This window comes from Mugil cephalus, chromosome 12, assembly GCF_022458985.1.
Source record: "Mugil cephalus isolate CIBA_MC_2020 chromosome 12, CIBA_Mcephalus_1.1, whole genome shotgun sequence".
In the NCBI taxonomy this organism is placed as follows: Eukaryota; Metazoa; Chordata; class Actinopteri; order Mugiliformes; family Mugilidae; genus Mugil; species Mugil cephalus.
The window spans coordinates 759,809-783,418 of record NC_061781.1 but is presented as its reverse complement, the minus strand read 5'-3'; the positions used below and the strand labels follow the sequence as shown (position 1 = coordinate 783,418).

At 42.3% G+C, this 23,610-nt stretch overlaps 1 protein-coding gene across 6 annotated transcripts in view; it reads left to right on the top strand.

The window, feature by feature from the left end:
• The window catches only part of LOC125018276 (diacylglycerol kinase beta), a 200,619-nt gene that overhangs the window by 21,265 nt on the left and 155,744 nt on the right, over window positions 1-23,610 (top strand). For 3 of the 6 annotated variants that reach the window (XM_047602082.1, XM_047602078.1, XM_047602084.1), the window contains exons 2-4: window positions 8,591-9,023; window positions 10,929-11,005; window positions 23,408-23,428. In XM_047602082.1, coding sequence (XP_047458038.1) covers window positions 8,957-9,023; window positions 10,929-11,005; window positions 23,408-23,428 — 165 coding nt within the window. In that variant the 5' untranslated portion in view covers window positions 8,591-8,956. Of the gene's footprint in view, window positions 1-1,253; window positions 1,973-8,201; window positions 8,321-8,590; window positions 9,024-10,928; window positions 11,006-23,407; window positions 23,429-23,610 lie in introns of those variants that run through there. The other 3 variants (XM_047602079.1, XM_047602080.1, XM_047602081.1) reach the window with 3 other exon arrangements.

Sequence of the window (23,610 nt, the reverse complement as noted above, 5' to 3'; positions counted from 1 at the left end):
TCCAAGAATTGACCCTTGAGGTACCCCACATGTAATGTTCATTTTGTTTGAATTAAATTCGCCAATGGAGACATAAAACTGCCGATCATAAAGGTAGGTTCTGAACCAATTTAGAACTGGGCCAGACAAGCCAACCCACCTTCCAAGCCTTTCCAATAAAATTTTGTGGTCAACGGTGTCAAATGCAGAGCTAAGATCAAGTAGAACAAGAATCCAGATTTTTTTGGAGTATGCGTTTATATGTAGATCATTTAAAACTCTAATAAGTGCCGTTTCTGTGCTATGGTGGGGACAAAAACCAGACTGATAAGTGTCTAAAAGGCTATTTGATGCCAGAAAATTCTTTAGCTGAATGTAAACTGCTTTTTCAAGTATTTTGCTAAGGAATGGTAAGTTGGAGATGGGCCTATAATTTGCAATGACACTTTGATCCAGATTGTTCTTCTTCAGAAGTGGTTTGATGACAACTGTTTTTAGTGATGTGGGAAATATACCTGACTGAAGAGACCAGTTAAATATATGTAGAACCTCTGGTGCTAGGGAGTTAAAGACAGTTTTGAAAAATGGAGTTGGGAGAGGATCCAGGCAGCAGGTCGAGGACCTGAGCTGACCAACAATATTGTCAAGTTCTGTCAGATCTAGACAGTTAAAGTGAGACATGACACAGGTGGAGTTCCTGGAGAAAGGAATGGTGAGTTCAGTGCTAGATTTAAGGGCACTGATGTTTTGTCTAATAGAAATTATTTTGTTATTAAAGAAAGAAGCAAATTGATCACATTTTTCTGAGGACATCATTTCAGAGGGAATGGTGGATGGTGGGTTAACAAGTCTTATCAACAGTGGAGAAAAGCACTTTACTATTATTTATATTTTCATTGATAATTTTTAGAAAAGAATGACTGTCTAGCCTGTTTGATTGCTTTGTTATAGTCATTCAGTTTATTCTTATAAATGTCATTGTGAACCTGAAGTCTTGTTTTTCTCCACTGTCGCTCTGCCTGACGACACTTTCTCTTTAAGCATCTGATATCCACTCCATTTCTCCAGGGAGCCTTTTGTTTTTTTACATATTTAGTTTTGAGTGGTGCAGTTTTGTCAAAGACACTTTGTATTTTTGAGTTGAAGTTGTCGACAAGGTCCCCAGTTGAAGATATTGTGGATAGCGACATCTCTTTTACATTCTTCTGAAAGCTTTTGATAGTATTGTCATTAATTGCGTCTTTTGAGTTATCGAGATCCGTTAAGATTTGGGTGGAAATGGTCGTTTTTGAAGAGGTCAGTTCTTTTGAGAAAAGAGGTGAAGTTGTCCACATATGGGATGTCTCGGCTGCGGCAGTATACTTTGAGGTGGAGGTGCTGTGCTTCACGGGGTGCTGAGCCACTTGCGCCGGACCAGAGAGGGACGAGCCTAGATGTCGTGTGGCCGATGGCACACAGGGCTGCCGAAGCTCCACCTGGGGCGCGGGCTTCAGTGAGACAGTTGCATCAGGCATTCGTGACGCACGCCGCGGCGCGGGTGTAAACAACGGCATGGAGCGGCGTAGTTAGTGTGGAGCCGGAGGAGACGGAGACGACAGAGCCGGAGGAGAGGGTCGGGGTTCCTCTGTGAGAGGAGTAGGATCATCTTGGTCCAGCGGGGAAAATCTATTTTCCAAGTGAATGTAATGTTTAGGAGCGGAGCGGCGCCCTCGTCTGTCTTGACTAGTGATCAGTGACCAGGATTCAGGTGCAGATGGGGTGGAGGAGCCCTGAGCTTTGGTCTTGGCACCTTGGCACCTTGGCGTGGAGGTTGATTTCCGGAGGAGAGATGGCAGCGGCAGGAGAAGTGGCTTTGGGTCCCGGTGGATCGAATGTGACTGTGTCTATAAACAGCTCAGCCTCGCGGATCTGATACAGGTTAGAAATGCGTCCTTCAAGCTCGGTAACTTTCTGAGCGAGGCGGGTGCAGCTGCAGCTGCCACAGGATGGTGAGGTGAGTGGAACCATGATTGATAGCAAACTGTACGTGATGAACGCTGAGGAAACACAAATAGCGGTGGCCATTAAAGGTGAACGCAACACAGGGCAGGTGTTGTTGTGTTAGGTGAGGGATGTAAGCGGTGGCCCTGAGCAAGACTTACTCGCAAGGGCTCCACAACGGGAGCCCACAGCGGAAAAATGCAGAGTTATAAATCCCACACTAGGTCAGCAAGACCGGCACAGGCCCAAAGAAAGGGCCTGTTGAGTTCGAGCTGCCTCCGGTAAGCGTACTGAACAGTCTGTACGGGAAGATCAGTCCCCATTCAACGGTGTGATTCGGGGTCGATATAACAAACACCGGAGAAGTCCTTCTACGGCTAGCTGTAATGTTAGTTCGGCGGGTAGCTAGCGGTATATCAGAGGATCTAAACACTGGATTGTTGTCTTATATCACACGACAAGGATATCTTTTGTATTACTTCAAAGTTGCCAAAGACTTCCAACTGAAGGTCAAGACGTAAAATAGAGTATTACAGGAGCTTCTAATTACTGTTTAACCACAGGGCGGCCATCTTGGAAACACCTGGCTATTGTATCCAACTAAACTGGCATTATCTATTTTTTTGTTTGTCATCTTTTAGCTAAACATAATCTACATTCAATAGCATTACTCAACTTACATGGTTTGCTTGGGAAAAAAATGCCTAATGTCTTTTGCCTCTTGACTGTCCTCTGAAGCCTCGCTCTGTCCACCTTGGTGCAGCTCCCGTACTATGTGGACAGTATGTCAGCATTGCCATTACTTAATCAAGAAACTCAGAACAGTTTTGACAAATTTGACAAATACGCACTGCAGTTTTGCACCGGCTCTGCATATGTCAAATCCAGCAGAAGCATCAATAGCTGAGTTTACATGGCGCCAAATATTCTGATTACAATTGGTAGAAGCCCAAATCAAATAAAAATGCTCCATATAAACATCTCATTCAGTTTACAGGGTAGAATATTCCTTTTCCCAAACAGATCTAAAGTCATATAAACAGTGAATCAGAAGCTCCGTTTGCACATGCTCTATCTATTATGAAGGCCTCAATGCAGATTTCTTTGATCCTAGCAACAAGTCATGGGTGAATTGTGATTCAAACAATTGTAATGACAATACACATTTACAAGTAGCTACTATAAGGCTAACCAACACAATAGCAAAAGTGGATACCCCACAAACTTTCAGAATCAAGCTGTTAGTTAATAAGTGTAAAAACAGTAGCAACGACTATGCTGATTAGATGAGAGACCTCCATCTTTGATCAATCACGTGATGTTTTCATCAATCTGCACATGTCACGCGGCTGTAGTGGTATAGTAGTGGTATATCTATCAGTTAAGAATAGATCACCTCACATGTACACAGTTGACCTGAAACCTTTGTTGTATATTGATGTGCTGAAGTGTGCTGAAGAAAGAAGTGATCACCGCTGACAAGTCTTATCTTGCATTTAAAAATGGTTTATTACAAGAAAGAACAATTTCAAAAACTCTTGCTGAATATCAGAGAACTTCTGGCCAACCGTTGAATCCTCTCTCTCGTTCAGCTCCCACAGTCACCTTATATATGGTGGTCATCCCCAAGAACCCCCTTTCACAAACAAAACTTATCTCCTTACGTCTGGTTAGTTTTACAAGCTGGCATCTGGTAAATGACCCCTTGACCTTTAAACTTTATACACACTTCACAAACCCCAAACACAGGAAAGGGACAGAAGAGGAAAAACAAGAAGATAATATACTACACCTTCAATCATAATGAGAAAAAAGTCTCCATGTAAACACGGATAATGTTGACCAAAATAGAATGTCAAAAAGATACATAAAAGATTTAAACAAAATTAATTTTACTCATCAGACCATGAGGACCAACAGAGAAGACCTAGTGGACTGAAAGTGGCAAATCCTTTTCTGTGACAGGTTTCCTAGCTTTTGAGTTACCCAACCTTTTCGAACGATGTCCAGCTTATCTTGGAAAGTATGTTTTGAAAATTGCTTTGACAGTAAATCCTCAACCAAATCCATTTCTTCAGCCATTGTGGGGTGGGAAAACAGCTATTAAATCAATACAACTATATTTTTGCTCATCCAGCTCACAACGGGTGTAGTACACTAGCTCAGGCTAGCACACTCTCTGACTACCCAATCAGAGGGTGTGAATATGCTGACATCACCTATCCCTGCTAGCAGGCCATGGTGTCCTCAACTCAAAATCTGACTGACTGGTTAATGCAACAGTTTGATCAACACTTATTTTATGCTGCAGGGCCTTCAGTGCTCATTATGAAGGCCTCCATGCAGATTCCTTTGATTCTAGATTTTACAGTTTTTCTCAATTGCTAAAACACTAAAATCCATTGGCTGAACAAAGTTCGCAGTTGCCTGAACTCATTTAGCTAATTGTGTGGTCTTGTCAATACCTTAAACCATTTCACATGGTAAAACACAATTTGCAGATCTTACTCAGAATGCACATGTCATCCATGCTGGTAAACACAAGGGGCAACAATCAAATGCAAAGAGAGAACACATCATTAATTACAGTTTTTCTCCGTTGCTAAAACACATTTTCTGAAACCTTGATCCATTGTCTGAAAACATTGAACACAAAAGCTCAGCTTCAAGCACCATTTACAAAACAGTTTTATTTGTGCTCAAAATGGAACTTTCACCTCAAAACAGTTTTACCAATGCTCAAAACCAAACACTCCAATCATAAAAAAGTGATCAAAATGATGTACACTATCAGTCAGTAAACATTCCACCAAAAAACAAAAAACACATTGTTCAAAACATAGTTCTCAGGGAGAAGAACATTTTTAATCTCAAAACAAACTTCATATTTTTCCGTCATTGTCTTTTGATGAATGAAATGTAATGAAAATACACATTTGCAAGTAGCACAACCAGGGGAAAAGCTATGAAAGGAAGCTAACAGAACATTTGGAATCAGGGTTAGAGTATCGGGCACTGTGTCCTGCACTGCTATGTTCTGAATATGATTGAGTTAAGATGAGTGCTGAAGGTCAGATCTGAATCTATCAGTATACTAAGGGTTTGGATTTGGTCGTTTATAGCGACAGTGATTAATTTATTAACAGCAATATTTATTTATTAACAGATATTTATTAACAACAGTCCTTTTAGCTCAAAAACAATCATTTTGTCTTCTTTAAACTTTCAATAAAGGTGTTTGATTCTTTTGGTAAGACGAAAGGGACAGGTATGATATTTATGTCCCCAGACCTCCTCCACACAAAAAACAATGTGTTACTCGGTTGATCCTGCCAGTAGCATTTGCTTGTCTCAAAGATTAAGCCATGCAAGTCTAAGTACACATGGCCAGTACAGTGAAACTGCGAATGGGTCATTACATTTAGTGAATATTTGGGGGGTTGATGGAGCCTATCCCAGCTGGCATCGGGCAAGAGGCGGGGTACACCCTGGACAGGTCACCAGCCTATTGCAGGGCTAACACGGAGGGTTAACCTAACAAGCATGTGGGAGGAAAACGGAACACCCGGAGAAAACCCACGCGTACACAGGGTTCACACAGGAAGAACTTGCAAACTCTACCCAGAGTAGGGAAAAGGCTGGACTCGAACCTGGACCTTCTCATTTGTGGTTTCCAACTTGGCTTGTCATCTATAATAACTCCTAAACATAAACACTTTGCATTTCAATATTATCTACTGTAATTTGTGTTTAATTTTTTTTTTTTTTTTTTTTGTGCGGTATAAAAATATTATATATTTTGTTAAGTTTAGTTAAATTCAAAATGGAGGACAAGGCAACATGGCTCCTTTTGTTCCCCAGACAAAGAAGGCATTTGAACTCAAACTCCCAGCAGCTTTCACCTTTTTACACCTAGGTGTGAAACCTCCACTCTGGACCCCATTGGTCACTATATGGCCAAGACTTCTGAGGTCATAAAGCCAATAAAAGGGAGAGATGCCCCTCTTCTCCCTCTTCTCTCACCACTCTGACTCATGCCACAGCAGGAGTGGCTGTTCTTCACTCTTCTCTCTCCAACTTCCATGAGGCCTGCACAAAGCTCAGCCCTCCTCTGGACTGGACCTTGGTAGCGACGTGAGTGCCTACCAAAGGATTTAAGGACAGAACCAACTACCATGACACAAAGTCTACTAGTTGAGTTAACAAGCAATGGAGTCACAAAGCAAAGCAAAACAACCATTCGACTCGTAAAGGAGAACCAAGGACCCACCTCAACAGAACTGGAACTACACAGCCAGGACAGCTGTAGTTCATTTGACAAGGACAACAACAATTAGACTTTGCAACCCAGCAACAGCAGGACCTGCAAATCAGCACACCAACTAGCATCTTCTCTTCTTCATGTGACGTGGTATTGTAACTGGGCCTAGTTAGCTCATCATGCACACACCTTGACTAAGCATAGACTACTTCAACCTTGCCAGTCAATGATTGAAATCAGTGAAATCAGAATCAGAATCAGCTTCATTGGCCAGGTATGTGAACACATACAAGGAATTTGTCTCAGTGACTGCTCAGAGTTCATCAGAGCGACAGCCCGGGGAAAGAAACTGTTTTTGCACTGGGTGGTTTTGGCATACAGTGCTCTGTCCACAGTACTAAAGTCCACAGTCTTGAACGGGTTTAGCTCCAGGTGGTTCTGACTGCACCAGAGAACCAGCTGATCCACTTCCCCTCTGTATGCAGACTTGTCCCTGTCCTGGATGAGTCCAATGATGGTGGTGTCATCTGCAAAGATGACACCAGGAGTTTCACAGAAGGGTCCCAAGAGGTGCAGTCATTCGTGTAGAGGGAAAGAGCAGTGGGGAGAGAACACACTCCTGGGGGGCGCTAGTGTTGAGAGTCTGGGTGCTGGATGTGAAACTTCCCAGTCTCACCTGCTGCCTCCTGTCAGTCAGGAAGCTCGTGATCCACTGACAGGTGGAGGGGGACACAGTGAGCTGGGACAGCTTGTGGTGGAGAAGCTCAGGGACGATGGTGTTGAACGCCGAGCTGAAGTCCACAAACAGAACCCGTGCGTAGGTCCCTGCAGAGTCCAGGTGGTGCAGAATGTAGTGCAGAGCCATGTTGATTGCATCATCCACGGATCTGCCCTATAGGCAAACTGCAGGGGGTCTAGCAGGTCAGTGATGTCCTTCAGGTGGGCCAACACCAGTCATTCAAAGGATTTCATGATCACAGACGTCAGGGCGACTGGTCTGTAGTCATTTAATCCTGTGATAGGGGACTTCTTGGGGACCGGGATGATGGTGGACCGATTGAGGCAGGAGGGAACCTCACACAACTCCAGGGAGCTGTTGAAGATCTGGGTGGAGATGGGAGCCAGCTGGTCAGCGTAGACTTTCAGGCAGGACGGAGACACACCATCAGGTCCTGGAGCCTTCCTGATCCTCTGTCTTTGAAAGAGCTGACACATGTCTTGTTCGTCAAATTAGCGTGCATACGCGAATGTGTATGCTGCCTGTTACGATCACTCTTGCCCATTTCTAACTATTTCTAACTTCTAACTAAACTTTATAGCATTCATTCCAACCACCATCCAGGTCAGCTTGGAACAGACTGGCCATTCAGGAATCCTCCTGAACCTTCCTCCTCTTGTCCAGATATTTACCAGAGCAGAGTAAATTGGTGTCATCAGCAAACAAAACAAAATGCAATAACTTGGTCACATTACAGATATCATTAATGTATATAATAAATAACTATGGACCCAGCACATAATCTTGTGGGACCCCACATGTCCCTTAAAAAATTTTCATCATTTAGTTGAACATATTGTTGTCTATTATGTAGATAATTTTCCAGCCATGTATCTGCTGTGCCCCAGATCCCATATCGTTCCATATTCTTTATTACTAAGACATCTGAACCCCCGAGGTTAGAAAGAGCTACTCTTAGTTCGGAGGCTAGGAAGCTAGGAAGAGCTACAAGTCATCCTACAGAGCTGGTCTCTCCTGAATCAGCTGATCAGTTGTTCTACACTTTACTCATTCTATGTCATCATGTTGTGTGGAAATATCTAAATGTTAAGATGAATATGAAAAAGAGTCTTCTGTGTGACCTTTGAACTTGTTTTGTTTTCTTTCGTTACTTCCTGTTTCTCTTCTTGCATCGCATACTTCAGACTTGACTTATTTTAGCTTAAACTTGACAAGTTTTTTTTTTTTTTCTGGAGGACACAGGATGGCCATTCCAAAGTAGAAACAGTAACATACATGAAATGCATTCTGAGATACCTGTCAACACAAGACACATCCTGATGCCTCCTCAAACAGCAAGAACATAGCAAGAACACATCCTGGTATGTGGACTATACCTGGCAAGATGTTCTTTGAACTGGAACAGAACTCCCTGTCCATTTCCTCCAGTTCTTCTCTTTCTTGTTTTAGCTGATTAAATAAATATCCTGCATAATTTCAAACTAATGTTCTTTCTTCAGAGTTTTTTTTTAATCACTTTCCGGTTCTAGCTTTTTTTACTTCCTTTTTATCAGATTGTTGTTTTTTGAACAGCTGTTTGCTAGGTACATTAATTAATCTCAGTGTTTGCCTCCTTCTCTCTGTCCCTCCAGGTCATAGAAGATATATGCTGTTTTAGACCTTCTGAGGAAACAGATTCACGGCTGCAGGATCTTTGAAGGCTGAATCATATCCACAAATCAATCAATTAATTTTTATTTATTTTAGCGTTAAAAGTAGCAAACATCCAGTTCCACTTCGATCATCTCATCCTGCCCTGCTGCTCATGTGGCCCCAATTATCCCAACTGTCCACCTCCTGTGAGCTCCTAATCTGCTGCAAAGCAGAGATGATGTCCCAGAGCCTCTTCGCCTTATTGCACCGCTTGACCCGAGGATAACTGTCAATCATCCACAGCGACTCCCTGTGGACCAACCCATTTCAATACTCAGAACCCCGGCTCCGGTCCTTCAGGGAGGATGGGGGATGGTAGCTGGGTTTGTCTAAGCCCGGCAGAGTTTTCCCAGCTGCAGCAGTATAGCGAGTGTGAGTACCCTTCAAGTCCGATTCTGGCGTTTGTCTTTCTTTGTGTATGTATGAATACAGAATATATTGATCAGCGTGGGAGAGTGCGATGCATGTGTCTGCTCCATTCCTCTCTCCACTGCCAGTTCTTTCTTGTCTGACTAATTTCTACATAAATTCTTGTATTGCTCTACAGTTTTGTTATTTATCTTTGTTGGGGTTACTGCTGCTGCTGTGGTCCAATAGGGTTCACGAGGCCTTGCTGCTTCAGAGAAAATCTGTAATGGAAACATGACAAAAGTGGTGACGGGATGCAGACAAGAAGGTCTTATTTTTACTAATGACAGCAGCGGAGAGACAGCAAGGCTTGTGTATCATCAGCCTACTGTATCAATAACAGACTAAACAAAGGGCACAGGCTGAGAGTTTCCTCACGAAGAGCACCAGTAGATGGAGGGGTTGGAGCCCTGCACAAAAATACTCATTTAAGAGTTTTTTTTAGTTTCTAGAACTCGATGAGAAACTCATTTACTGACTAGATAAAGATCAGATTCATCAGTAACGAAATCAATGCTTAGCTGCAGCCTTGAATTCAATGTTCTTCGACGAAATGAGACAAATGAAACAAATGTGAGCATGACGCCTCGGCCGTTAAACACAGGATGGATATATATTTTCCAACTATTTGCTCTTTATTGGGCTAGGATGAAAGTGAAGCAGAGTAAGTCTAGGAGTATCTCAGTTATTAAAGGGAAGGTAGTAGATAAGAGGTTTGTTATAAATGAGGAGGAGATTCCCACAGTACTAGAGAAGCCAGTCAAGAGTCTGGGAAGGTGGTATGATGCTAATCTTGATAAAGCGCAGTTTGAAGGATTGAGGCAGGAAACAATTCAAGGCATTTTGAGCATAGACCGGAGAGCTCCCAGGAAACTTAAGGCACTTTGTTTTTTTGCCCCAGCTAATGTGGCCACTGACAATGTATGAGGTTCCTCTCATCTCTCAAAGGTTGAGAAGCTTGAAAGGATGATTAACTCCTCAATTAGGAGATGACTTGGTGTCACACGCTGCTTAAGTGGCACAGCCTTGTATGGGAAAGGCATACTGGAGCTCCCAGTAACTAGTCTGACAGAGGGGTTTAAGCGTGCTAAGGCTAGACTGGAGATGACTCTCACTCAGTCGAAAGATAGACAGGCCACAGGCCACCCTCAGGCTTAGGGATCATGTACATCAAGGGCGTGGAGGCCTGGGGCTGTGTGCAGGAAAACCTTTGTGGAGCAAGAAAGATGGTAGTGGAGGAAATCCATAGGCAAGAGGAAGCAGTAAGATGTGCTAAGGCAGTGTCGCAGGCTAAGCTGGGAGAGAACTGGGAGAGTGTAGAGAAAAGGAAGTTGAAGTAGAGAGAGCTGTGGCCCATGGAGGCTAGTAGGATTAGATTTATGATGGGGGGCTATTTATGATGTGCTTCTATCTCCCCAAAACCTAAACCAGTGGTTGGGGAGGATGCTGCCTCCCCACTGTGTTCTTGTGTATGTACACTAAGCCACATTCTGACAGGTTGCAGGTTTAGTCTCTCCCAAGGGTGATATACCTGGTGGCACAACCAGCTTCTCAAATGCTTAGCAGCTGCAATTGAGGAAAAACAGGTTGAAGCAAATTCCTCATCTGCTACAAAGGAGAATAGGCATCCTGTGTAATTGTTTGACAGATGGTGGTGAGAAGGGGTCATTATGGGTGTGTTTGGTGGTGGTAATGGTAGTGGGTTAGCATCCAAAAGTGAAAAAAACACCATGTCCCCTTTCACTATTTCAGCTTAGCTGATGTTCCTGTTACAGATGAGTGTTTATCAGAGAACCTGTTAATGAGGCACAAGTCTTTCTGTTGCTCTAAACATGATGTGACAACATTTTTTTTTCAATTATTTTTCAGACTCCACAAAGAAGCTGAAAGATGTGCTGGAGGAGTTTCATGGTGAAGGCGTCCTCTCCAAATACAACCCAGAGCAGGTGAGTGTGGTCTCTCTTGGTCTCTGAAGTTAGCCTGTGGCTCAGGGTGGTATTGATCATCACAGCCCAGTTTCAGATGAAGGATGTGGTGACACCCCGTCTGCAGTAGATCAGGTCCCAGCTGGGTCATAGTGGCTGCTGTTTTATGTCACTGTCTGGACTTCAGACAGGCTCAATAATTTCTGGACATTTGTTTTCATTTTTTATTATTTCTCTGCTCATCCTCAGTCTATGACACAAACCTCCAGGATGAGCTTTGACTTTAAAATGAATTAATACTGAGAGCCGGTTTAACTATTGTGGTGGGAGCTGATTTACACTCAGTTGTTTTCTTCTTTGTTAGATCATGGTAAACATTCAAATACAAAGTTTAGTTGTCACAAACACATTCATGCTCCAGAACACTGAGAAGGACAAGCGGCTCGCTTACCTGGAGAACCGGGTCACGGACCTGGAGCAGTACACTAGGGTGAATGATGTGATCGTCACTGGGCCCGAGACAAAACCGTGGTCATATGCACTGGCGATGACCACTGACAACAGGGAAGAGCCCAATGATCAGGATGCTAGCTCCACGGAGGAACAGGTCCATTGAATTAGACTGTGACAACATTGAGACCTGCCACCCTCTGCCCAAGAGGAACGCCAGCAACAAACCGTCCATCATCATGAGGTTTGCCAATAGAAAGCACAAAACTGCACCGTTGAGACAGGGAAGTAAGCTAAAACACACATCTTCATAAATAAGCATCTCACCAAGCCCAATGCTGACTTGCCAGAGCAGTGCTCTACCTGAGGAAACAGGAAAATATAGAACACCAAAATGTGAATTATTCATCAAACTCAAAAGAACACCTGAGGCAACTAAAGTGCTGGTTATCAGAAACATCAGGAATCTGGACAAATACCAATGATCCCCATGAACTTTTACAGGGCCACAATCGAGAGCGTCCTGTGTCTCAGTGTAACAGTGTGGTACGGCAGCTGCACAGCATAGGAAAGAAAGGACTTAGCTCAGGTGGTGAGGACAGCGCAGGGGATTGTGGAATGCCGTCTACCAGATCTGGACTCAGTCTATGCTAACTGAGTTAAGAGGAGGACTAGACGCATTGCAACAGATCCCACCCACCCAGGCAACCCACTGTTTGTACTTCTTCCATATAGGAAAGAGGTACAGGAACATCAAAACAAGGACAAACAGACTAAGGGACAGCTTCTTCCCCAGAGTTGTTAAAGCAATCGCTTCCCCCTTAGTGAAACACTCAAACCCCACCCCCTACAGAACTCTCACACATGCGCCCTCCCCCCGCCAGCCACATACACTCACACACATTCTCACATCACATCGTCTTTTTAGCATTCATTATTTATATCCATATATTAACAAACACCTTGTTAATAATATCAGAAAATAAATAAATTCTGCTGTGATTGCATTAGTGGGTCAAATATTAGATAAAAGTGTTAACAGTTAGCATAGGATTAGCCTAGTGGAAGGCAGAACATCTAGATTTCATTATGAGGTGGATTTCAACTGATGCAGTGAAAAAAATTGATTGTCCCCCAACCAATAATCAGACATTTTAAGCTAATTATATTATATCATATTATATTATATATTTTCCTTGTTCTCTGTCCTCCTCAGTGTTTGTGGTGACATGAGTAACATCTGGTTTGGTGGCGCCATTAGAGCCACACTCAGTGATTTCTGAGACCCCACGGCCATCCATCAGTGTGTTTGTGTGTAACATAGAGAATCTGTTAAGTCATCAGTCCACTAAACCAGTTGTAGTGAAATCTAGAAAAGAAGACAATGACCTTTCCTCCAATATAGTGATTTTAATCAGCTTAGTCTGGTCCTGTCTCTTGTGTTACTCCGATAATCAGAATCATATCAGTCTGATGGATGAGGAGTAGAGGTGTGGTGGGAACCTTTGCTAATCATCTACTACTGAATCTGTCTGCTCCACATGGGGTACACATCAGGTGAGGAGTTTCCAGGAGGGACAGAAACATAAGGTAGAAAAACAACCAGTTGTTGAAACAAGCTGGGATTCATGAGGACAGCAATGTTGGAGACATTGAGACATCTTGGTTGTCTCCTACTACTCTAGATATTCAGGACTGGACACTGACATGGAAGAGGAAATAATTCTATTTGTTCACATCCTTTCTTCTCTTCAGTCTTCTTTCATTCATCATCAGCTTCAACTTGTATTATTAGATTCTATGTGTTTGCGTTAGTCAGATGTATGCAGTTGCATCTTTGCATTAGAGGTGCTGCAGTGCATGGGAAGGATTATAAGGTTTATAAGTTTTCTTGTCTCAAAAGTGTTGTTGCGCATACATTAATAAATAATAAACTTTGTCCCCAGTGAAAGTTTTTCATCATAGGTCTCATTTGTTGGATGCAATTTCCTCTGTAGACTGTTTCTGTTCTAGTTGTGTGTGAGTAGTCCGTTGTGCCTGATGCTGTGTCTATGTTTCCGCTCAGTGGGACACAGTCAAAATGACCCTGGCCTGCAGTGTTGTAGACTAGTGAACTGCTGCGCATGCATGCACTTCAGTTTGGGCAGAGGGGCCTGAACGTCAGGGACTCAGAGGATTCGCATTGGCTGATTGGAAGCAAGGGACAGGGACAGAACAGTTCCCAGTAGTTCAGCTAACGTCATTGATTGTATATACTAGGCCTGTTGTTTTCAATAAAATTGAGCATGCATTGCCAGGACCAATGCCTGAAAAGCTTTAAATAACTTTTAGCTAATCAGGGTTGTACTTCGTTTTCGGCTCGTCCCAGACTCTGTGTCCTTCTTGCTTTCACTTGAAGAAGCCTACTAAAAATCGATAAATTTTGCCCCTCACATGCACTGTCATTAGCTAACCAGATGTTTAGACTTTTTTTCAGGTTTATTTTTTCTCACGCCGCACCTCTGGTGCCACTCAAGGGAGGTGCACTCGTGGTGAAAGTTGGTCGGTGGGCTAACGAATGCGTAATACCGATTAAATATTTAACACAGCAGCAAAAGTCACATCATCTACAATACACATAGTTACATGACTTACTGGTACACTATACCTTTTTATTGCTCTACACAAGATGTTCTCAACTGGTCTATATTCAGGACCCCTCAATCATCCCTTCATGACAAGATGCAACTCAAAAGAAAGAAATTTTTCAAATTCTTAAATTAATTGAATGAAAAGATTGTGCAGTTTGAACCTGAGACAATAGAATAGAATATCACAGTATGAAAAAACAATAAAAACCCCAGATGATCTTTGAGTGTAGTGACCTTGTGTGGCAGGGATGGCAGTGCTACACTTCAGTGAATAGAGGGGGAGAACAAAGGACAGAAAAGATGTAGAAAGATAGACAGTGGAAGAGAGGCATGTGGTGCTGGTAGGAACTGGTGGTGTGTAGGATTCTGTGCTTCCCAAATAACCTCACTCAGGTATGATCTCTGGAGAGATGAGACTGTCAAGGGGGGTAAGGGTGTCCCAATAGAGGAGAGAAGTCTTCCATAGGGCACATAGTGATAGAGTGAAAAAAATAAATAATCCAGCCCTTAATAGCCGGGAGTCATCAATTCTTCTTAATGTGATCCAGCACGGGCTGGCAGGTGACAACACACATGCATGTGGGCATTCCCTAAATATGAGTGAGACCATTACCAGGGCCCAGAGTCAGGTCAGAAGTCCCAGCCCCCGAGAACCCCTACCCCAGTGTGGGGTGCATGGGTAACAAGACCAGAGAACACATGGCGAGCGACGACGAACACCACCAGACCAACCAAGCGAGCACAAGCTGGTGCAGGCCAGAGCGGCCCCCCACACCCCACAACCACCGCAGCCCATCCATCCACCGCCACCAACCCCCCACCCACCCAGTCAATCCAGGGGTAAGAAGGAGTAGGGCACCCCTAATGCATGCTCAAGGTGTTGTGGTATGGGGATCCTCCTTTGTGAACCTGGATGAAGAGGGCAATAAAATATTTTCCATAACGACAGTCATCCCTGTAAGAGAAATATTATTATAGCATTACAGCAAGTGAAACAGGAATGGCAAAAACTAGCAGGCAAAGTCAAGATGTAAATTAAGATTGAGGGAGTCGCAGAATACAGACCATTTTTTGGCAGACAGAGTCAATTGATTTTTACGAGTAGCAGATATTTTCTCCAATGATATATAATCGGAAAGAAGGTTCAACCACTGGGAAATGTTTAGTGACTGTTTGTTCTTCCAGTTCATTAGGATTGTTTTCTTGGCGATGGTGAGAGCTACAAGGACAGATTGTGATAGATGGTGAGAAGACTGATTGTTTCCAGGTCACCAATGAGGCACAAGTTAGGGGTTAATGGGATTCTGCAGTCCAACATTAAGGCGAGTTTCTGTGAAGTGCTGTACCGGAGAACAGAGCATTGTTTTGGGTGTATTTGTCAGATTGGGAGAAGCCCATTCTATGCATCTTGTATTGAGTTGTGTGTGATCTGTGGAGTATTTTAAACTGGATCAGCTGTAAATTTGAGTTTTTTGTTTTTTTAAATATATTTTGGCAGATCTGAGTCCAGAAGTCTTTAGACAGGGAAAGATCGGCTTCCCATTTTGATATTGGTAGATGTATAGAATAGGTGGTTGATAGCAGCTTATATATTAAAGAGAGGGTTGTCTTCTTTTTTTGGTGTGAGTTTTTTAATGTTGGTGACGAATTGTGTTGGCTGTATGCAGTCCTGGAGCACTGGGATTTTCTTTCTGATTGTCTTGGTCACCTGTAGGTATTGGAGGAAGTTTCCATTTCTTATTTCAAATGTATCAAATAAATCTTTGTGATTCATAAGTAAGTTCCCCTGGAAGAGGTGATGAAGGTGGGTTATTCCTTTATGCTTGCAAGTGCTGAGGTGAAGAGGGACTTTGTTATTTACAAAGTCAGGGTTGTGCCAAATCAGGGCGGACCCACAGGGTTCCAGCTGGGATCCTGTGGTCTCTAGACTCTTCCACCAAGCGGACAGGGTGGCGGCAATAATTGGGTTTTGGAAGCAGTTATGGCACTTAAGTGTGATTGTAAGGAAGGAGAGGCCTGAAATGCATGCATGCATGTTGTGGCAGTTGGCCTGTTCTATTTCTAGCCACAAATTGTAATCTGCCTCTGGGTTTGTCCATTTGGTGATGTATTGCAGCTGATTTGCCAGGTAGTAATTCGTAAAGTTCGGTGCATCTAGTCCTCCTTCCGATTTACTTTTTTGAAGGGTGGTGAGGCTAACTTTTGTCTGTTTTTTGACAAATTATAAGCTTCCTGCAATGATCTCTGAGGTTGTTGCAAATAAACTAAAACATCGTCTGCATATAAATTGATCTTATGTTCAGAGACAGATGAGTGGATACCCTGGATACTCGAGTTCGACGTATTGCAGTCAGTAAGCGAGAGAGGGGGCATCCTTGTCTGGTTCCCCTCTGTAAGGTGAGGCTTTGTGATGTGATACCATTAGTGGTGCCTGTGGCCTTAGGTGAATTATACAGTGCAGAAACCCAGTGGATAAATGACTCTCCAAAGCCGAAATTTTGAAGGGTGGCAAAGAGGAAAGCCCAGTTAACTTTATCAAAAGCTTTCTCAGCGTCCAATGATAAAACAATGGCTTCTATGTTTCTACGCTGCGACATGCTGATCAGGTTAAGGAGCCTTCTAACGTTATTTGTTGATTGTTGGCCTTTAAAGAAAAACCTGAAACCCTCATGAAATTGCTTCCTCTAGTCTAGATGCTAGTGCTTTGGAAATAATTTTGATATCTGTATTAATCAATGACAGAGGGCGATAGCTGGAATGGAGTGTTGGGGGTTTATCTGGTTTTAAAAGTAATTTAATTGCAGCAGTATTCATTTGGGATCTTATGCGACCTGTGTTTTTGATTTCTGTAACGGTCCTTAGGAAGAAGGGGGCCAGATCTGACCAGAAATGTTTCATAAATTCGGCACTGAAACTATCTGGCCCAGGAGCCTTGCCCGTAGGCATGTTTTCTAATGCTGTTAATAGTTCTTCCATGGTCAGTGGCGAATCAAATATGTTTCTTTGTTCTTTGGCAGTTGGGGTAGATTGAGGTTTTTGAGGAAGGCCTGAATGTCGTCAGGATTCGGGTTGGTAGTTGTTATATATCATTTTTTATAGAAGCTGTAAAAGATATGATTAATTTCCTGTGGTGCTTGAGTGTGTTTGCCACTTGAGTCCCGAATTGCACTCATAAGCGATTTTTCTCTGTTGCATTGGAGTTGACTCGCAAGAAATTTGCCTGATTTGTTGCTTTGCTCAAAATTTTGGTTTCTAAGTTGTTGAAGTACGAATTCAGTTTCTTTTATTAAGATATTTTCTAATTGTAGTTTCACATTTTGTAGCTGGGTCCATACGTGTTCATCTGGGTTTGCGGTGTATTGTTCTGTTATTTCTTTAGTCTTATCCTCGATGTTTTTTTCTGCTTGTTGGTCCTGTTTTTTCTTGTAAGAGGAGTAAGATATAATTTTGCCTCTGATTACGGCTTTCCCTGTTTCCCAGATCAGAGATGGGGATAAATTTGGAGAGTCATTTATTTCCAAAAACCCCTTCCATTCCTTCCTTAGTAATGAGTCAAATTCAGGGTCCCTCAGTAATGAGGTGTTAAGGCGCCATGTGGGTGATGGTTTTAGGGAAGATTCTATTTGAAGGTGGGGTAGAGTGTATAATACTGGTGTTGATTCGTTGTACAATAGAATTGTTTGACAGAAAAAAGTCAGTTCTAGAAAAGGAGTGGTGTACTGGGGAAAAGAAAGTGTATTCCCTCTTTGTTGGGTTTTTGATTCTCCAACCATCGCCAAGTCCGAACTCATCCATGTATTCTTTGAGGACTTTGGCTGATTGTGATTTTTTTGTGTGTGTGGAGTTATTGGACCAATCTAGAGAGGGATTCAGGACTGTGTTAAAATCCCCTCCAATGATTGTAATGGGGGTGACGGCTATGTCAGATAATTGCGAAAAGACTTTGTGAAAGAAGGCCGGATCATCATTATTTGGGGCATAAATGTTTGTAAATGTGTATAATTCATTAAAGAGTGATGCCTGAATAATGATGTATCGACCTTCTGTGTCTGTTATCAATTCGTTTAAGGTAAATACGAGTCTCTTTTGGACTAAAATCGAGACTCCTCTTTGTCTACCATTGAAACAGGGAGAAAACTTGGTTAAAATTTGGATCTGTAAGAGATTTTTCTACTGAATCTTGTAAGTGAGTTTCTTGAATGAGTAAGATATTGGCTTGTAATTTGGAGATATAATCCATAATTTTTTTAAATTTCTTTTTGCCTGCGAGCGAATGCCATGCACATTCCAACAGACGACAGTTTACTGAGACATTGAGATTGAAAGCATTCAGTCCTTCTTTGTATGTTGTGTTGGTAGAGGATTTTGTATGTCTTTACGGGGCCGTCTGCTGCTGTCAGCTGCTGTCAGCATGAAAGGATTTACAGACAATGGAGAGAAACCAGGAGGTCAGTGTTGGATTAATCGATTATACCTGATACAAACAATGTCATACAAACATATCAACAATAGCATCAGTTCCTGGAAAATGGATAGTAACCACGAAAAAGGAAATTATTGTGTCGGAGATATGTGGAGGGGTGAGCGGGTGAGTGGAGGGAAGTGTGGAGGGCAGGGAGACATGGACAGAAGGAGAAGGAAAAAAGAAGAATAGCAGGGGGGGATGTATGAGGTGAGTGAAAAGGTAAGAGGAGTGACATACATTAATGTTTTGTGAGGTTTTTCTTTGATTTTTTTTCTATTTTTTTTTTTCTAAGAGGCTCCAGGCTCCCATGGACAATAGCTTCGTTAGAGCTCTATTCATAGGATAAGTTAGCCTAGGCACACAGTTCCCCCCATTCAAGGACAGGTAAGTACCAGCCATTATGGTAATTAGTGACCCCAGTTTCTGGTCAAGCAAGTTTCGGGTGGGTCTTACCCACAGAGTTTATTCCTATTTAGTTCCTATTCCTATTCTAGTTTATCAGAACTGAAGAAGCTACTCGAATGAGTGGTGAAATGTCTTCAAGAAATTCTACAAGTCCAGCTGACCTTATTCAACGCTTTTTTGGATTACCATGACCTGGATGACTGAGAACCTTCGCAGACGACTTAAGTACTGATACCTCAGCTGTTATTAGGACGCTTATGATACCTCAGCTATTATTAGGACGCTTGTGTCCGTAGAGGAGTCAGCTTTCTTTCTCTTGGCCGGATTGTCAGAATGCTCCAAGACACACTGCAGGTAGTACTTGTCGATAAAGTTTTTTAGGGCCTCCACTCTGGCGGTATTTCAATGTTTTAATTTAGCCTTTTGATTGCGAGTGGAGTCCGCGGATCTCTGTTGATGTTATACTATAAAGTCTTGATTTAATCGGTTTAATCTTGCAGCGTTATGCCGCCATGTAACGATTCAAAACCTCACCCGTCTCTCATCACAGCATCTTGCGATCTCGTGATCTCCTCACCCATTTTTAACAGACTCAGTTGGTGTTTTCATGCAAAATATGCAAAATAAAAAAGTACAACTTCTGGGAAATATTAACGAAAACTTAAATAACTTTAATAATGTATCGGTGGTGAGAGCTGATGCCTCCCAGCAATAAGGTCTTGGTTCGAGTCCAGGATGGGTGGAGTTTGCATGTTCCATCATGTCTGTGTGAATTTTCTCCAGGTACTTTGGTTCCCTCCCACCTCCAAAGACATGCTTGCTAAGCTGATTGGTGACCCTATATTGACCCTAGGTGTGAGTGTGAGTGCGAATGGTTGTTTGTCTCTGTGTTAGCCCTGCGATAGACTGGCAACCTGTGTACCCCGCCTCTTGCCCAATGACAGCTGGGATAGGCTCCAGCAACCCCTACAACACTGCACTATGTTCCAGTTCTTCTTCCTTCTCCTCCTCCTTCTTCCCTTTCGTTGTTCTCCTTCATTCTTCTCCTGTTCTATTTCCATTAGATTTGATGGTCCTCTTCATCAATAAAGTTCTACAGTGATTGATCAGGTTCATGGAGATGTTGTGTCAATGTTAACTTTCTTATCTTTTTATGAACCTTTGTGTTTCACTCTGGGAGTCAGTATGTCTGAAGTGTTTTTAAAGCAGAAATAACTAAAGGAATGTGTCAGCACAAACACTTTTCACTTCTTACTTTGACCCTTGTCAGCAGTTTCAGACATTTTCCTCATGTTTCCTCCTCAGTGCTTAGTTTATACATCAGCTGTTTGTCTCTTCTGGAGGATCACTTTCTACTGATCGATCACAGGCCCATGTCCACCCTGGCCGTTCTCAGCTGAGGTGGTATCAACTTGTTTTTCTGAGAGAAGAGAATTTCCCCAAATGCATCTGTGTGTGCTTAAAGCCAGAGCAGTGTATCAGAACATGGATGCTGCATATTTGCAGCGTGGTATGTGAAAAATATGCATGTGTTACACCAGCCGGAGAAAATGAAAGCCTTTGGTTTGTTTTGGCCAAATAAGGAGAAGCAGGAGTGATGTGAATGATGCCCCACATGTTTCAGGAGCTCTTGGGGTCAGCGGCACTAAGCTGAGGGAGGATTCTCATCACAACATGTTCTGCTGCAATGGGCATCAGTTACAGCTGCTCTGAACATACTCAAAACAAGCAGAAGGGATCCTCTTTACTTTCTCCTGTTTGGGTCTGAACTGAGAGCTTCCCGAGGGTATAAATTGTCTTCATATTGACTGACATTCATGTATTGGAGCTGAAATGGCATAATACCCATTTAGCAAACACCTTCAATCCAACTCTTTAGAGTCATGTCAAAAATGTAACCACCAGTTCTTCTAACAGCCTAAGAACTCCTCTAAGACCTCCTGTTAATAAACATGTTTACAGCCTGGTACTAAAACACAGTTTTTCGTTTCTAGAGACCTGTTGACAAGAGTCTGGTCAACTCAAATCATGGGCGCCATATTTGATAGCTCGGAGGGAAGATTCTACAGTCTAACCCTCTGGGGAGATGTGCATTGTTGAAATAAATCGCTTATTTTCACCATTATCAGGCCCATAAACATTATGGCCAACATCTGTCAATATGTAAAAGGCCCTCACTTAAATATCCCAGTGTCTACTTACTTTAAATATCTTAAATGAGCCCATAAAATGCTTTGTAGCCCAATCCCCTCATCAGTCACGGAACACAGTCACTGTGTTTAGACTTAGACTTTAATGATCTATGAGGAAAATTACTTTGTCACTGTAGCTTTGTTGCATATAAAGGTAAACACAAGAAAGATAAAAGAAAATGAGATTAGATTAAAGTAAAATAAAAATAAAAAGTATAATCAAGAAATGTATGGAATTATGAAAATAAATATACAAAAATAGCTGGCAAAACACCAATGGTGTTTCCTTGTCCGCTGAGGGAAGGATGTAAACGCCCATACAGTCTGAAGCCGGGCACAGACATACTGTGGTCATATGAGTCAGGTCTCCAAAGCTCTTCTCAAGACACACTCCCTCTGGGTCCCATTGAGAGCACACAGTTCATCCATCCCACCGCCAAAGACCTCATGTTCCCCTTGAGGACAAACGGCACCACTGACCTGAAGCTCCTTCTCTGCTTGTCCACCTCCGACTCCAGTCTGGCATCACCAAAACTTCTCCTGAAGCTCTCAGGCCTTATGCCAGTCAGCTCTGGGGACACAGACAGCTCTAGCAGGATCACAGGAACACACCAACGGAACACAACGGCCACTCCGCCGAACTCCGCAACCAATGGCCAATGATACAGCCAAAAACAAATATGAAAAACAACACAAAGACAAAAACGACCAAAAACCATTTGACTGGTTCAAGGCACGAAAAAACAAGTCAGACAAAAAAACAACCATTAACACACTCATAATCACCTAAACAGGTTGGTCTTCGCAGAGCTACTGGTGACATGCAGCCATTCTTTCAGCCTTCTCCTTAATTCGTCTGTAAAGTGGTATTTAGCGTTTTCGAGATCAAGGTTCAAATGAATGAAGTTTGGGGTTAACCAAGCCTTATGCTATTCTTATGCTAGCTAGTTATCTAGACTAAATGCTTAGAAAAATAGCAGCTACCATCATATATACTTGGGAAACCCATGTGTCCATGTAATTTATGTTTATGTAGATAGACAGTTTAATTGACACATAACTTTACCTCAGCTACTACTAGTTATTATGGTTAGTGTGCTAATGTTACAATGATAATTCTAATGATAATACTAAATAACAGTAAGGCTAGTTTAATTAACACTATTTCTTGAGTGTTTATAAATTTTCTGTGTAATTTCAAACTTTTAATGGTGATGGATGAGCACGGAGACTGAGGAGAAGGTAAACACAGCTCATGACTGATGAGACGATTGACCTGCAAAGCATTTTACAGGCTCATTTAAGATATTTAAAGTAAGTAGACACTAATATATTTAAGTGAGGGTCTTTTGCATATTGACAGATGTTGGCAATAACATTTAGAAGCCCATTAATAGAGAAAACAAGTGATATATTTCAACATAGCACATCCCCCAGAAGATTACACTGTAGAATCTTGCTCTGATGTATCTAACGTGTCGCCCATGATTTGAGTTGGCCAGACTCTCTCTAATACACTACTCTGACTCCCTGAAAATGGAGAAAAAGACCTGGAACATGCACAGACACTTGCATGGTGGGACTATGACATCATTGTCTCCAAAAAAACAAAAAAAAAAAAACAAAACAAAACTAATAATTGGCATTTACACAAAACTGCACAAGGCAGAATTTTCAAACTTCTTGTCTGCACCAGAGCAGATACTACACTGCAAACACTTAGCTTAAAAAATAAGAAAAAAAGCCTTAAAGTTAGAGATATATTGATTAAAATAAGCAATAATTAATGAGTTAAAATAGCTTATTAATAGGATTTACAAATAAAACACTTAAAGCTAGTCAAATGCCAAAACAAACATGGTAAGAATCAATCAATCCATCAAACTTTATTTATATAGCACTTTGCTTACCAAGAAAGCAACCCAAAGTGCTTCACAAATAAAACATTACAACAAAATCAAGAAACCGCCACCATATGTGCACACATACATACACACGCACACACTACACGTACGCACCAATATACACACTAAGAGTTGTCAACAAGACAAGAAGAATAATTTTAGTCAACAAAATAAAAGCCTTCATTTAATGTATTTCATCTTAGTTAGATTTCAGATTTGGGACCTACTGCATCTGAGCTACAGCCTGATCTACACCCTATAACCTTCATCATCTTCACTGAGGATGTCGCCTCATACCAAGTAGCTAACTCCTTCTCTTCTTCTACTCCTTCTTCCCTCACTCCTTCCTCCTCTTCATTGTTCCAACTGTTAAACAGAAGCAAGACGTTCTGAAACAAGTAAGGCTCGGCCCGGTGGGCCCTGCATGCTTCGTGGTGTCTACAGACTGCATGCACATTACATTTCGTCCACTAACATGACCTCGCCTCTTCCTCTGCAAATGGTCTGTCACAACCGGCAGAGTGAGTTGTGGGGTTAGTTACAGTTCATGAGTTAAGTGCTGCAGAGTCCACCTCCATAT